This window comes from Pteronotus mesoamericanus, unplaced genomic scaffold (genome assembly GCF_021234165.1).
Source record: "Pteronotus mesoamericanus isolate MK-2021 breed Mesoamerican mustached bat unplaced genomic scaffold, CSHL_Meso_final contig_171, whole genome shotgun sequence".
NCBI classification, from domain to species: domain Eukaryota; kingdom Metazoa; phylum Chordata; class Mammalia; order Chiroptera; family Mormoopidae; genus Pteronotus; species Pteronotus mesoamericanus.
The window spans coordinates 973,162-989,234 of NW_026555070.1; the positions used below are offsets into that span (position 1 = coordinate 973,162).

Here is a 16,073-nt window from a genome sequence, read left to right on the forward strand (position 1 = left end):
GTTTATCTTGCACATCAATGTGTCTCTCCTTCTCTCCTTCCCTCTTGTTCTCTCTAAAAATAAACATAAAAATCTTAAAAAAAAAAAAAAAGAACCAACCAATGAATGCTAAGTAAGTGGTACAACCAACAGATGTCCTTGATTCTCTGTCTCTCCCCTACCTTCTCAAATCAATTAAAAAAGAAAACAAACAAAAAAACCCACCCCACTGGCTGGGCCCAGAGGAAAAGGTGGTCTTGGGACCTGCCCTGGCCTGGGGCAGCGCCTGCCCTCGGCCCGCCCGACGCCCTGTGCACCGCTCAGCGCAGCAGCAGAAAGAGGGCCCCCACCTCTCACGGGTGAGAGAGCTGACTTCTGATGACACCTCCTGAGCCTGAGCCACCGCCAAGGCCGATATCAGAGAGGAACAGTGAGGTGGCCTCTGAGAACGATGTGGTGGGGTCGGTACAGGGTCAGCGACCTGCAAGCCCAGCCAAAGCAGGGTTGTGCCGGCCCCACTGCAGGCCAGGGAGGCGCGGGCCCTTCCTGCAGCTTCCCTACGGGCCCGCGGGCGCTCTCCCGGCGCACCAAAGCCCGTGCCGCGGCGACCTCTGACGACAAGCCCTGGGCGCCCAGTCCCCGGAGGCCTGGCCAGGGCAGGTGCCCCTCACGGAACGCTGAGGGCCCGGGGCGAGCCAGGGCAGAGCGGGTGGGGGCTGGGTGCTCACCTCCCGCAGGGGTATGATGAGGTGGCAGGCGTCCTCCTCCTTGCTGGCGAAGCAGATGTAGTTGCTGGAGATGAACATCTGGCCGGGGATGTGCAGCTTGTTGAAGGGAGTCCACAGGGTGCAGCCCGTGTGGCCGTCCAGGCGCTCGTCCCCAGGCAGCCGGAACGTGGCCCGGTAGTACTCGTTCTTGGCTCGGGCGTCCAGGTCCCTGGGGAAGCCAAGGTGAGGTGTAAGGCAAGGGGGGAAGAGCTGGGTTTGCACATCAGATTTCGGCTCTTTGGGGTCCTCCAGTGAACAAGTCCTACCCAGGGATCTTAGAGTTCAATAAAACACACTTTAAATGGCCAAGCAAAATGACCCACAGAAGAGTGGTCAGAAAACCAACCCTTGAGACCTGTCGGGCACCTGGAGGCTGACAGGTGTGACTCACTGTTTTCCCAGAGGGTCCCTCTACCTGTACTGCTGCTTCTCACCAGGAGAGTCCAGCCCCACCCAGGAACCCAGACAAGGACCTTCTGACAGGCAGGTGATGCTATTGCTTCTTGTGAAGGCGCGCACCCCGCCCATGCTGAGCGGGCGGCTGGCCCTGTGCTGGGGCTGCCGGCAGCCTGGGCGGGGCCTGGCAGGCACCCCCGGATGGACAGTGCCAGAGGCTGTCATGTCCCGGCCTCCCTTTTGTCCTTTCCAGGTCACTTGCATCAGCAGAATGACATCTTTTGACAGTGTTCTGGCCCTGAAGGCGCCGCCCCAGCTTCTGGGCCCCGGCTGTGGGCTTCGAGCCCACGGGAGTGAATGGGCCATGGGACCCAGGGGCTCCCGGCCAGCCCTGCTGGTTCCCCAGGAAGCTACGGCCGAGGGGTGCCATCAGAGGAGCTCTGGATAGGCTGACCACCAGCGCCTGTCGCTTTGTCCACCAACTCCCACGGACGAGGCGGCAGAGACCTCAGGCCTCCTTGGCTACGCTCAGCCGCAGGCCAGGGCCCCACAGCTACGAAGTGGGGGGGTCTGTGGGGCCCCTGGACGAGGGCCACGGAAAAGAGCTGTCAGTCCCGGTGGGAGGGGGCAGGGCGCCCTGGGGCCTGGTCCCGGAAGCAGCCCAGGGCGGCCTCTGGGCGCCCTGGCCGAGGCGGTGGGGAGGGCAGGCCAGCGGCGGCTGCAGGCTCACACCCTGGCTGTGGGGCGTCAGGCCGGCTCCCCCACCCCTCTGTGCCCCAGCTTCCTGCCTGCGATGAAGGGGTGTGTGAGCCCTCCCCGACACCACGTCCCCGTCACCGGGCTGCGAGACGGCACCTCTGCAGACCTACCACCCTGTGGATCCCTCACGCCCCCACAACCTCCCCTTTGCCCGGCCCCCACCCCTGGGCCACGCACCGCTTCAGCGCCGAGATGTTCCTATGGGGCCGGGAGGGCCTGGGCAGCGCCCTGTCCTCCAGGAAGCCCTCGTTGTCCAGCAGCTGCCGCATGGCCAGGTTAGCCAGCTGCTCCATGAGCTTGAAGGTCTCGCCAATGTTGAGGAACATGGAGAAGAAGAGCTCCTGGTCTCGAGTGTCCACGCGGATGCTCTCGGGGAAGAGCAGGGTGGCGTTCTTCTCCAGCCGTGTGACATCCACCCACTGCACCACTAGGCTCACTGGAGGCCGGCAGGGAAGACACACCAGCCCTGGGTCAAATGGGCTGGAGGGGTGGGCAGAGCGGCTCCTGCCTCCCACCTGCATCCCGAACCCACGGGCGGCAGTGCCCCCACGCCTGAGCCTGCCGGTGCTGCGACCCCAGGTCCACAGGGAGCGACAGGGCTACGGGGGTCTCTCCGCATGTCCAGCCAGCCCAACGGCGACCCCGAGAAGAGACGGGGCGAACGTTTGCCCCACACATGACTAGTGTGACATGAATGAGTGTGCACAGGTGAGCTGGCTGAGATTCTGGCCCCAAGAAGCCCCATGTAGTGGGAGTGCACTGATGTGGGAGCCAAAGTCACAACGCCCTGCGACCAGCAGAGGACACCAGCCCCTGCCTGACACGGAGGTGCAAGGCCAGGGGAGGACAGGGCGTGCGGTGGGAGAAGGCCTTGCTGCGCTCGGGACAGCTGGAGCCTGGAGGCGCCCCCTGCTGGTGAGGCGGCAGCGGAGGGCGCGGGCCGCCCGGGGAGTCTGCCTCGCAGCCCGAGGCCCCGGCTTCCCCGGGGTGGGATTCGCAGTGCCGGAGCCACTCACGGACAGGTGTGCCCTCGAATACTTGGCTTAGAAGAGGCCGCACGCAGAACGTCACCTCAGTGGACACACTGGCAGGAGTCCCCAAAAGCCAGGTGTGTGCCTGGCTCGTGTGGGCATTCCTGTCACAGGTTGTTGAGGTGGCACTTGGCTTGGGGGAGACCCTCTGTTGTGTGTGGGACAGAATATCTGGGAGCCGAGAGGAAGGGGACCCCACAGGGACTGGCATTCTGGAAAGGCGGTGAACTTTCCGGAGGTGAGGCTGGGGCGTGAGGGCTGTGGAGGAGGCCGGGCGCCGCCGGGGGGCGGGGGGGCGCCGGGCGCCAGGCTCACCTTCCTTGCCCAGCAGGAAGGAGTAGAAGCACAGGTGATTGACGGTCAGGTAGAGCCAGCCCTGCCTGGGCACGCGACCCTTCCAGTAGCTACAAGAGTAGTAGTTGACCAGCTTCTCCCCCTCGGGCATCCCGAACTGCTTCCGCATCTTCAGCTCGGCCTCCTTGAACTTCCCGGGGTCCTCGTCTCCCTGGGGCTGCAGGTTCTTGTTTTCTTCAGCGATGATACCCTGGAGGAGGACAAGGGGATGGGTTCCTGGGAGGCCCAGGGTTCCCACGGCTAAGGCAAGCGAAGCTGGAGCAGAGAGGCCCGGGGAGTCCGGCGGGGCGCCCGGGTGCTGGCCCGAAGGCCCGGGCAGGGAGTGGCCAGGCCGGTGCCGCCCACGTGACCGGGCAGCTTCCCTCAACCCCCCGAACCTTGACGGCATGGAGCTGTGACTTTTTACGTAAGTGTTTATTTTTATGTAACATTTCTATAAAATACAATGGTAAGAAGCACAGAGCAGAAGAGCGCGTTCAGTGGAGAAGGGCCCCGCCTCTGGCTCCCACAGCCCTTCCTGGGCTTCCTCCCACACACACAGGCGGTGAGGACCCGCCTTTAAGCCAATAGGTGCCATTTCCTCTTTCTCGCCTTCTTTACCCAAACGACATTGTGCTGTGGTGTGCGTTTCTCATGACGATGTCTTGGACGAGTCCTATATTTGATCCCCCCGTATACCAGGGGGTTCCTGCCTCCTGCCACATCCACAGACCAGCCACTGGGCTCACCGGCTCAGGGCACATCTATGCTGACCGTGTCCTGCCCGAGTCTTTACTGGGCTTAAGAGTCCCACACTTCTTGGGGTGAAAGAGGTTCTTGGTATACTCAGCTCAAAAGGCGCACAAAGGTTTTCCAGGAGGCTTACTCAATATGCTAAGGTAATTCAAGGCTGGTGCTTGCGGCTGCACCTGCTGCTCACACCAGGCTTCCCCTGGGCCTCGAGGAGTTGGGGGAGGCCCCACAGGGGAGGTGTGCTCTGCCGCCCACGGCCTCAGCACCGCCGGCATGGCGGCTACGACAGGCCGCCTCTCCTCTCCCCCAGCTGCCCGGGCGTCTGCCTGAACCACTTCTGTAGGAACTGGCTCTACATCGGGGAACAGGGTCTGGCAAAGCTCTCTCCTCATTGCTAAGGCCCTGCCTTTGTCTCTGCCGCTCCGGATTCTACACACTGAGTAGCCTGTGGGCCAGCAGGGCCACCCTGCCCCTGGGACCACTGTCCCGGGCCTCCGCCAGCAGCTGTTCCCCCCACTCTGGGGCACCTGGGTGGCCCCCAGGCAGGGAGTCGAGGGGCTGAGTTCTCGACCCGCCTCCCCCCACTGCCGGGAACGAGCCAGCCTGGCAGACAGGGCAGCGGTGTCCTGTTCATTGGCTGACTCACTTGACTATAAAAACCACTGGGTAAACTGTAAATTCTTGATTCCATGTCTTTCTTGGTTTTAGGCATGTTCAGGTTTCCTGTTTCCTCCTGAGTCCGAGTCTAAGTTATAGTTTATGGGAGGCCAAATAATGGCCTCCAAAGATGTGCACACGCCAGCCCCACACTGGGGACAATGTGACCTTACAGAGCAAAGGGGGCTCTGTGGATGTGGTAAAATAAGGGTTCTGACATGGGGAGGCTGTCCTGGATTATTTGGGTGGGTCCACTGCGATCACAGGTCCTTTAAGGAGGTAAGAGGGTCAGGGTCACAGAAGACAAGAGATGGGGGGGACTGAGTGATTTGAAGATGCCACCCTGCTGGCACTCAAGATGAAGGAAGGGAGTCAAGAACCAAGGACTCCAAGTGGACCGTAAAAGCTGGGAAAGGCAAGGAAACGGATTCTCCGCTCAGAGCCTGCAAAAGGCAGGCAGCCCCGCCAACACCCTAATGTTAGCCCGTGAGGCATCTTTGAGTTCTGCCCTCCTGAACCGAAAGATAATGGAGTTGTTTTGTGCCACTAAGCTTGTGGTGACTTGTTAAGGTGGCATTTGGAAACAAGTACATATTATTCTAATAAAGCGGCCATCTTGTCTACAATCTTAAATGAATTGGCTTAAAGCTGCTTATAGCATCATCTCCTTTTCTTTAAATTCGGCTTCTCCAAGTCCTTCCCCAAGGCTGCCTGTTGGAGGCGCCGCCGCCGTGGGCGCCTCTTCCACAGGCCTGTGGCTGCTCTGGGGTCAGCTGCTCTTCTCTATCGATCCCCGTTCTCTACGAATTAACTTCCGCCCTCTGTCGTTTCCCTCTTTCTAATTCCCTGGTTGCTCTGGAGCCTGGGTCACTGTGCCGACGCTGGCTCGCTCCCTTCCGCCCTTGCTCTTTTACAACGTGAGACGGAAGCCTCTGCGTTCCCTTCTCTGTGCCGCTCTGCTGCATCCCACCAGTTCTATCGTGCAGTAGGATTTCAGTTATCATTCAGTTCTAAATATTTCCTAGTTTCCAGTTCTTCTTTGACCCTGGAGTCATTTAGAACTTTTCTGTTTTGTAGATCGGTTTGTTTGAGCCTGGCGTGTAGGAAGCATTTAATAATGTTGCTATTATTGCTGTTATTGTTATTGTTAGAGTCTAGCTTGCTCGGTGGGACCCTGCAGCCCTCGCGAGTCCTCCGCTCTCCGCCTGTTTCCCGGCGTCGGGAGGTAACACAGGCCCTGCCCGGAACTCCAGAGTGCACAGAGGAGGGCGGGGGCACTCTCCGTGCCCCCGGCCAGGTCCAGGAAGTTGTACCCAAAGCAACGCAGCCCTGTGAAACTCTGACCCAGTAGGAGCCCCCCTGGGAACCTACCCTAAGGCAAGAGAAAGGAAAACGTGCATACACTCTCATAAATGCTGGTTATCACGTTAATTACCCTCAATAGGAAACAACCTAAATATCGCCATGACATCCGTTTTACACGTTGCTTCCATTTCCGTAACTCTTATTCTCATAGCTGTGCCACGTTCGAGCACACATCCCCCGTGTCTCATTCAGTGCCCTGGACACAAGGCTCAGCACAGGACTCGGATGGACGGTGCCCAGGGAACGTTCTGCTCTCGAGTCTCATCACTCTTGTTCTGCAAAGGAGCGTGTGGCGGTTCCCCGACCACGGTCCAGGGGGTGCTGCTCCAGCCTTTCTGCTGACAGTATTGCAGGGACATCCCGATGCACCCCATCCTGCTCACGTGAGTGAATACCCTGCAGGGTCGACTCCAAAGAATGGAGCTGCTGGGCCAAGGGCCTGCATTTCTACTAATCCTACCACCTCCAGCTTCTTCCTCTGCCAGGCAAGCTGCTGGCAGGCAGCTGGGTCCGCGTACTTGCTCTGGGCCCTTTGCAGGGAATGGAAACTCCCAGCTTCGGCAGGTCCCAGTGGCTGGCCCAGGGAGGATGGGCCTGCGAGGGCAATAAGCTCTGTAAGCAGGGAGGGGCCCCGTCCTGTAGCATCCAGAGAGGGAGAGGCCGGTGCCCTGAGCGCAGAGAACAGGGCGCGGGGGCGGGTAGCGGCTTACGTGTATCTTGCCCTTGACGAAGGTAGTGATATCTTCCTCATTGTCAAAGATGGACAGCGTCTGGAGCAAGTTATTTTCCAGCCATTCCCAGTGTTCTGTTATCTCTTTGTGGTCGGAACCTAGGGAAGGTATGGGGAGTAAAGAAGAGGGATCACACAATCACCAGGCCCTAAATGTGAACTCAGAGAAAAGAGACAGCCTCGCTGCAGTATCTAAGTGACTACAATCTTTAAGCAGTTTATTCTTTTCCTCCTTAAGCTTGAAGTATATGTATATAACAAAAGTCATAAGAAGTCCTGGTAAAAATGAAAAATAATAAAAATTCAGGCAGAATTGCAGAGAGTCATGTGGAAAATGAAGGCTCCATTTCCCCTAATGCCAGTGAGAACGACCAGAAGTCTCCTATATGTGTCCTCCCAGAAAGGTCTCTACATCTACACGTTCGCTTACTTATGAGGATTGTTCTTTGAGATAAAAGGGCGGCACGTGGCCTTTGATATGGAGGTGCCTTTGAAGCAGACCCGTCAGTCTTGGAGTGAGTGCCGGCAGCCCCCGCCCCCAACTCAGGAGCCTCCTGCAGGACTCGGCCCCCCCGCCCAACTCGGGGGCCTCCTGCAGGACTCCGCCCCCCTCCCCGGGAACTCGGGGGCCTCCTGCAGGACTCCGCCCCCCCGGGAACTCGGGGGCCTCCTGCAGGACTCCGCCCCCCTGGGAACTCGGGGGCCTCCTGCAGGACTCCGCCCCCCTCCCCGGGAACTCGGGGGCCTCCTGCAGGACTCCGCTCTCGGCGGCGGGTCTCCTGCGGGTGGGGCATGCCCCATGCACCCACGCAGGCCTCGGTCTGCAGGGCTCCGCTGTACTCTTGCAGCTCACACCCCAGCCCCGCTCTGGCCCCTCCGGAACCCGAGTGAGGCCTTCAGCTCCTGGCCGGCCAAGGCGTCTGCCGTACCTAGGAGGTGGCCCCTGCCCTCCTGGGGAGGGGCCCTGGAGGGCCCAGCAGGCCCAGTGCCAGCGGAAGCGCCGAGAGAAGGCACCTAGTACCATCCCCAAAGGGCAGGCAGAGCGCGGGGCGAAGGGTGCGGCAGCGTACGCCTGGCCGGCCGCCCCTGCCCCTGGCCTGTGCCGGTTGGGGAGTGCGCCCTCGAGGGCTCTTTTCTGAGCGAATGAACACGGGAGAGGAGTGAAGGCGCTGCATCCTCTCAGCTGTCCTGGAACGGGGCAACCCATGGACCACAAGTGCCACATGGCCCAGTCAGCCTCGTGACCACAGGAAAGTCCACACACGTGCCAAGAAGGAGCCTGGGCAAAGCCACGAGTCCAGCATGGCTGTGCACCGGCCGTGTTGCTGGGCACCTGAGCCCAGTCACCCCATCCCTCCCTACCTAGGGACACTCTTCCACCAGCTGAAAGCCCAGCTTCGATCCCGCCCCACCCTGGCCAAACTGGTCCCTACCATGTCCCTGCCCAGGCACCTGCTCACTGCTGTCACATGTCACAGCCCAGCTGCCTTGGTTGGGGTTGATCTGTTTGTTCCTCCACATTTACTCCAGCAGCTCAGCTCCTAACAAGCAATTCCAAGGAAGGACCCTCTTCATGGGCTGCTGTGAAGATGCCCGTGTGAAAACAATTAAACCTGGACTTGGCTCACAGTGAGTCACAACAGGCGAGCAAGGTTACCCTGGATCATCCAAAAACTACTACTCTTTTTCTCCATTTTTCTTTGCATTTCTATTATGGCCTCCTTTCCCGGAGCATGAAGCCCAAGGGGAAGGGCCTCCTCCCTCTGTCTTCTTGCCTAGACCTACACTTGAATTTGGAAGTTAAATCTGCACAGGATGTAACTCTACGGTATCATTCTGTTACACACATTCCTGGCAGCCTAAAACTGAGGACATCTTGTCTACACTGTGTGTGTGGATCTGCCTAGACTTTAAATATCTACATATGTGTACTTAAAAAAACTCTTAGTTAGAAGTAACTCAATGGTCGTTGAGTAAAAGTAAACACAAACTACGCTGCCCCTATGCGTTCCACTGGGAGTAAAAAGGATATAAAAGCTAACGAGTTAGTGTTACTTATGTTTTCAGAACTTTTTGGGGATTACCTATGTAATTCTTAGAGCATCTTGGAGGCAGGTACCACTGTTTTTATTTTATAGGAGAAAGCTGAGGCACAGAGAGGTTAAGTAAGTTGTCCAAGGTCACAGATGGATGACCGGACCGTGACCCTGACCCGGCTGCCCAGCCACGGAGCCTCCCCTCGCCTGCCAGGAACTGCTGGTCAGGCAGGAGCGCCCACAGGCACGCAGCGTGGATGTGTAGGCACAGACACGGCAAGTTCCCAAGAGCGAGGAGGCAGGCTGGGAGCACGGGCCTGGGGACTCCGGGAAGGTTTCCCACAGGGGGTGACATCAGAGTGGGGGGGCCTTGGTGGATATGGGGGGGTGCTGTTCCCACACCGTCCAGGACAGGTGAGGCTGGGAACTTTGGGCCCTGGGAGCGTCCGGCCTGGCTGACGGCCAGGTGTGAGCTGAAGGGAAGAGGCAGAAGCGGAGGCGGACGACCTGGAAGCCCTTCGGTGGCAGGCTGAGCAGCTGGCACTCACTGCGGGCGCCAGCAGGACTGGGGCTGCTCCGGGAGAGCTCCAGGGCGTGGACGTGGGCTTGAGGGCGGAGGCTCAGGCAGGGGCCGGGGGCCGGCGGAGTGGGAGCAGCTCAGTGTGCGTGGCCTGAGTTCCACAGCACCAGCCCCACGGCCACCGAAGGGGCCCCCGCTCAGCACGGCTACACCCCTCTCCTCAAGGAGAGGCCACTCTCATTGCAACTGACCCTCCCCATCTGCTCCCCGAGCAAGACCACCACCGAGACAGAGGTCTTGGACCCCAAAATCTTGAGGGTCCACTGAGACGGCAGTATCTCCTTGTAGCCCAGGCACACACCAATGTCCCCTGCCTGGCTCACGGACAGTCCCTACCCCACAGGAAGGGCCTCTCTCCTGTGGGCAAACCAGTCCCTGAGCACACCGCTCAGGCCCTGGAACCAGGAGAGCAGGGCTCCAACCGGCCATCCAGTTTGGCTCTGGGCCAGCTCAGCTTTTTAAGCCTCCCCTGGTCATTGGCACGAAGGGGAAGGACAGCTCTGTCTCGGTGTCTGGGAGGAGGGCGACGCCACTGCTGAGCCTGGCCCCCAGGCAGGCCTGTGGGAAGGACTGTGCTGCTGCCCACCGTAGCCTCCAGGCCTGACCCTTCCTCTCCTGAAGCTGGGGTCCAGCCGTGAGCACAGCTCTTGTTATCTTTTCTCTGGCCTCTGAGGAAAACCATTATCCTAGGGGACCATGACACTGCGGCTTCTAGAACATAGAGGTATGTTTTCAGCACAGGAACATGAGCGGGTGGTCTTGGTCTGAACTGCAGTCTGTGTGACCTTGGGCAAGTTACTCAACCTCTCTGGGCCAGTTTCCTCATCTTCAAAATAGGGAAAACCAAAGTCCCGCCTTCTGGAGCTGCTGGGAGGCCCACACAGGCACCTGCCTGTGGCGGCCCTGTCTGAGCGCCGGCTATCACTGCAGTTTATCCGAGCACCTCAGCCAGACGCCCTACAAGGGGGCTTTCCCCAGATTCTCGGGAAGGTGGCTGGTGTCCTTCTAAGGCAGCGGTCTGCAACCCTTTGCATCTCAAGGCACACATAAACTAATTGTTACAATGTGTAGCACACCAAAAAATACATTTTTTGCTGATCTGACAAAAAGTACGTCATAATTTTGATTCATTCACACCAGACAGCTACTGCTGTGCCGGCTGTTGTCATTTTCTTATTTGATCACGTAGGGGAAGAAAAGAGGTCGGAGCCCTGACTAAATGCTCAGGGACTGTGTGCGTTAAACACCGGGGCGGGGGCGGGGGGGGGGCCGCACGGGGGGGGGGTCGCGCCGCTCTGGGGGGCAGCGGCAGCCGGCCCGCGTTATGTACCGTAGCTGTGTTCTGCAGTCTCCTAGAGCGCCCCATTTGCCCAGACTTCTCCCAGCGGGTCCCATTTTCAACAACTGATCAACGCTACTTTGTTTTATGGGTCTTTTTGTTCAAAGGCACCTTTGTTAATTCCCTGGCGTCGGACTTCCGGCCAGAAGGGCGCGCCCCTCAAGGGCAGCCCACAGCTTCTCGCCTTGGGAGCGGCACACAGCACTTCAGCACTACATGTGGGGCCATTTTAAACAGCAAATTACCATGAAAAACACTGAAAACATAGTACTTAGACCACGAAAAGAACACTTGTTTACGGCCTGAGAGCTGACACAAGAAGGTGGGATGCCTGTTCCACTTCAGCTGGGAACCTGCGTCTGGTGACTCGAATTTTTCGCTGCTCTGCATGTGCATTCCCGCAAATGCCACAAATGACTCAGAGCACTGCCAGGCCCGTGACAGGCAGGGTGGCCTTCCTAAGGGGGACGCTGGCCTGGGCCGCGCTGTCTGAGTGAGGGGCAATGCTGGGTTCCAGGGGGCACACCTGGCCTAGGAGCCAGGCTGCATCCCCTCCCTTCCCCTCCCAGGGCAGGCCCTGCTTAGCACCCCTGTGATCCAAGTCACCTACCACATGCCACCGTCCAGTAGACCTGGGAGTCCTGGGTCTGGTGCAGGATTCGGTAAGGGGCCACGCGGGCACTGGAGTCCAGGACCACGTCTAGGGTGCCCACGAGGAGACCTGGGAGTGGGGAGAGAGGCAGAGAGTGAGCGCGGGCGTCACAGAGAGCCGAGCCTGGTGGCCAGGATGGGGTCCAGGGAAAGAAGCACCCTGCAGCATGTCGCCTCTTCTACCAAACGACTTCTTTTTCCTCCTGTCTGATCCCTACCAAAATCGCCTTCCTGCTTCTTCCTGGAAGCTGCTGCTTACCTGACGCAGAAACACACGCAGGCAGGGGCACAATCAGCTCCCCCGCAGTGTTCCTATTATTTATTGTACACAGACCCTGCTGCCCTGTCAAATAAAACCACACGGCTTTGAGCCGTGGGGCCAAGGAGCTTCGGTTGGTGGGAGGCAGCAGGTTTTGCTAAGCCCAAAGCTTAAATAATCTGGGAGGCCCTCTTGAAGAAAACTACAAAATCAAGTTTGAAACAAATACTACTTTAGAATAAAAAAGTACAAAAGCGACAACAAAATCAGCCAGAAACAGCAATACCACAAATATCACAAAACTCAGGAAAACTGTACAATGTGTTTTATTAACTGCCAGGCATCTCTTAGATCCACTCCCCGCCCCCACCCCCGCCCGCTCCATTTCTGGTGCACTCTGATGGCTGTTTGTATAAGACCGCGACTTTCTGACATCGTTTTCCATCCCCACAACAGAAAGATAACATAGTCTTTACTCTGCCACATGATTATTTTTATTATGGAAAGTTTAAGGAAGTTCTTTACAGCCTCAAAGGTTGTAACTGGAAAGGACGTGCCCATTTTTAGAAGTATCCAGTTTGGGAAAACTTGATCCAGTTTTTTTTCATCCCTGAACTGAAGCATTTTAGGGCATTTCAAGTTTTCCTTCTCATCAAGTATACTCTTTGTCAATGTCACTATTTCCCCAAAAAATCAGAGGAACGGTCTGCCTTGATTCATTCCTCTTCATTAATTGAATTATCAAGCTATCTAAAAACCTGTTAATTGTTCCTACTTAAAATTTACTTTTCCCTTTTAACAAAGTGCTGCTTTTGGTATAAAGTACTTTGCTACCATTTCCTTGTTGATGTCAGAATCATTTCTCTTAATTTTATTACTCAACTTCAATACTTTTGTTTCATATTATCAATATATTTGAATCATTTTCCCTTCCAGTTTTTAATAAGTAAAATTACCAATTACAAAAGAAGGTACTCTTAACATATATCTAAATTAAGAGTCTGTAATTTCTCACTTGTTTTATTGAAATGTTCTAAAATGCCTTGTAGCATTTTCAAGCTTTACCAGTTTTTGAAATAAACTTTTTTTCAAGATTTTTGTTGGCATTTTTCTTCAGGTCTTGGAAATGTTATTTTCATCCTTATACTGTTGGCGAAGCCTGGGAAGTTTTATAATGGGTGGACCATCTCACACTCAGACCCTTTAAAATAAAAGTTCTATTTATTTTTTACAGGGGGGAAGGGAAGGAGAAAGAGAAGGAAGAAAACATTGATGTGTGAGGAAAACATTGATCAGTTGCCTCTCACACGCCCCAGTCGGGAACTGGGCCCACAACCTGAGCAAGTGCCCTGACCGGGAATCGAACCAGTGACCTTTTGCTCTGTGGGGTGATGCTCCGCCGATTGAGCGACGCTGGTCAGGGCTCTCATACTCAGACCCTTCAATGAGGAGCACAGTGTGGCAGCTGTTTATAAACAGGAGCTGGAATACAACCACATCACTGACTGTCCCTCTCCCGGGGAGGCCCGTTCAGGAGACCATGACCTCTGATGGCACAGGGAAGGCCGTGGCAGGACTCACAAAACCCCGCTAGGGTGGGGGCGGAAATGGTTTCCTGGGGGGACGTGAAGGGATGAGTGAGGTGGACGGGGCCTTCTCTGGGCGAGGAGGAGGGGCACAGAGGGACCCAGCCCGTCACTGAGACAATGTGCAGAAACGACACAGAACGAGCGCTCCCAGCAGGGCGCTACCTGACACGCCGGTGCAGTAAAAGGCCCCTCAGCTTCCTACACGGGCTGGCGGCAGAGCCAGGGCGGACCGCTGGCCAGCCTCTCCATTGCTGTTTCACCTCCACTGAGCAGTATTCTGGTCAGGAGGCAGGCCCAGCACTGCCTTCCCTGATTCTCCACGCTGCTGGGAGAGAGTCCCAGGCACTGAAGGGAACATAGTTTTCTTGGGAACCGTACAGTCTCTGCCGTGTCTGCTGTGGCCCCGGTGAGGCTAGCAGCAGAGGTCTCCCGCCAGAAGCCTCTGCATCTGGCAGGACTGTATTAGCTGCAATGTTTAAAATCAGGACACTTCACAGAAAATTCTCTTGATAAATGGGAAGATCTGGCAACATTGGGTCCACAGTCCTGTATGGTGACAGCAGGTCACCCCAGGAGCACGGGCAAGGTCTGGCCCTGAGCTTGACCCAGCTCTGCTCTGGCAGTGCCTGCTCAGGCCTTGGAGCACGAGGGGCCTCTGACACCTGCCAAGGTGAGGCCGAGTGGATATGCCTTGGATCTTACAGGCTCTACAACTCCAGGAAGTGCCTGTCCAGCCTCGTCCTGGGTGAGCGGTGATGTCCACGTGGGCACAGGGGCATCCCAGCTAGCTCACCAGGACACTGCATTCCACTCATTTGGCAAAAGCTTGGTCTGCAGCTCCAAGGGCACCGGGAATACGGAGGTGTGCCGGAGAAGCGGGAGGGACGGGGGCAGAGGCCAGCCCGCAGCTCGGGGACCTCTGATCTTGCTAAAAGGGCAATTCTTGGGTGAGGTGGGAATGAAGGAGGCAAAAGGAAAGGTGAGCTGTGTCTCTTGGTTCCCCGAGAGGCCCTTGGAGAACTAAGGCAGAGGAAGAAGCCTGGAGGGTCTCTCTGACTTTCAGCTGCGAAATCCCGCTCCTGGAAGCTGCACACACATCGAGTGGGCACCGGGAAGCTCACCAGCACCAAGCGCCGGCAGAGGCCCATGCCAGCCTTCCCGGGCTGGCCCAAGTCTCTCCGGACCGGCTTTCTCCTACGGCTCACTGGCCCTCCTCCGGCCCCGCCCGGTGCCGACCCCGAGCAGCCAGGGTTCTGTCCTGGCGTCCCAGCCCGGGCCCCCGCTTCCCGGCCCCGCCAGGCTCGGCCACGCGTCCCCGTCCCCGTCCCCGCCGCGCGCGCTGACGTGCGCGTCCGCGACGCCGAGCCGGGGCTAGGCCTGTCCGGTTGGGTCTCCCGGCCCCGGCACCTGGCGCGCCCTTCCCGCCCGGCCGCTGCGCGCCTCTCACCCGTGAGGCCGCCGCCCCTACGGTGGCCCCGGCGCCGCTGCAGCACGAAGAAGGGGTTAGCCCGTTCTGTCACCCACAGCGCGTTGGCCACCAGCACCTCCTCCGGGCCCAGCCACATCGTGGGCCACTCGTACCGGGCCCGGCCAGACAGGCGGAAGCGCCGCCGACGGGCCGAGCCGGAGGGCGGAGCGCGCGGTGAGCCGACCAGGCGGTGCCCCCTGGCGGGCGGCCGGACCGCAGAACGCCAGGCCCGGTCCACGCTGGCTCTCGGCCCCGCCCCGCCCCGCGCCGGCCCCGCCCCGCCCCGCGCCGGCCCCGCCCACGCAGGCCACGTCGCCAAGGCCGCCTGCCCCGCGGAGTACGCCCTTCCCCCCTGCGCTTTGCACTGGACCCTGGAGCTTCGTCCTGGAGGGGCTGTCCATCCGCGGGGTGACAGGCTCTGCTCAGAATGGCCGAGCCCACAGACCAAGAGGAACTGCTTGTGCAGGGAGCAGGAACCCTGGCGTTTTGTGGAAACCTGTCCAGGGTTTGGGGGAACAATGTAAAGAAATAGCGTTTGGAGGTACACTTTTGGCTATTTGTGCAGTGCGACCAGGGCATGTTAACATTGCAAAGGGCGGCTGTAAATGGGTTATATGATTGTAATAATTATTCGAATTTTGACACTCGGGGCTAAGACTAGGAGGCCCTCCAGGAGCCAAGCACACCTTGTCAGGAAGCCCTGAGGCTGGCAGGATCCTCAGAAATCAGTGCAGGACACTAAGGCTGGGTGGCCCTGTGGCCTGGCGGAGATTTCTTCACAGGCGTGGGCGGGCGGCACACGGCGCTCGGATGCGGGTCCCTGCTCTCCCAGGGCTGGTCAGTAGGCGTCGAGCCACTCACAGTCTGAATACTGGCTTGGTAATTCGGCCCAGATAACAGACATGTACGCAGAATATCCCGCGCCAACTGGGATGCAGGATTGCACTGCCGGACTGAGCCTGCCTGGTCTGGGAGGAGGGCAGGCGGAAGGGGACCTTTAGAATCACCCTGGGAGGCTTAATCTAGTTTCGAATTTGATTTCTGTCACTGGCATTCAAGAATCCAATATGATGTCTGTATAAATAGGTGGTCTCATGGTTTACAGCCAGAATGATCAAAAGTCTCCTGAAATGTTGCGTAAGACTGAATCAACTTTCAAGATGCAGAAGCCGGTTTTCTTTAAACCTTGTAAGTTTAAACTGCTAACATGTCCTTGTGACTCAAGAATCTGGAACCACAGGGCCTCGCAGAAGTAAGACCGGCTTGAGGGTAATAATATGAGTGTAATAATTTATAGTTGTAATTTGAACATTTCACCTAATATGTCATATGGCGTGCTTGAGTGTGATATTGTTGTTACAGAATTACATGCTTACGATTT

General features: G+C 57.7%; 1 protein-coding gene across 3 annotated transcripts in view; it reads right to left on the minus strand.

The window, feature by feature from the left end:
- TBC1D9B (TBC1 domain family member 9B) overlaps nucleotides 1–14,862 on the minus strand; it is a 41,941-nt gene extending 27,079 nt beyond the window's left edge. For 2 of the 3 annotated variants that reach the window (XM_054566278.1, XM_054566277.1), the window contains exons 1-6: nucleotides 14,672–14,862; nucleotides 11,336–11,446; nucleotides 6,751–6,869; nucleotides 3,248–3,476; nucleotides 2,079–2,337; nucleotides 708–915 (exon numbers count right to left, since the gene is read on the minus strand). In XM_054566278.1, the coding sequence (XP_054422253.1) occupies nucleotides 708–915; nucleotides 2,079–2,337; nucleotides 3,248–3,476; nucleotides 6,751–6,869; nucleotides 11,336–11,446; nucleotides 14,672–14,789 (1,044 nt within the window). In that variant the 5' untranslated portion in view covers nucleotides 14,790–14,862. Of the gene's footprint in view, nucleotides 1–707; nucleotides 916–2,078; nucleotides 2,338–3,247; nucleotides 3,503–6,750; nucleotides 6,871–11,335; nucleotides 11,447–14,671 lie in introns of those variants that run through there. The other variant, XM_054566280.1, reaches the window with a different exon arrangement.
- Nucleotides 14,863–16,073: the final 1,211 nt, after the last annotated feature.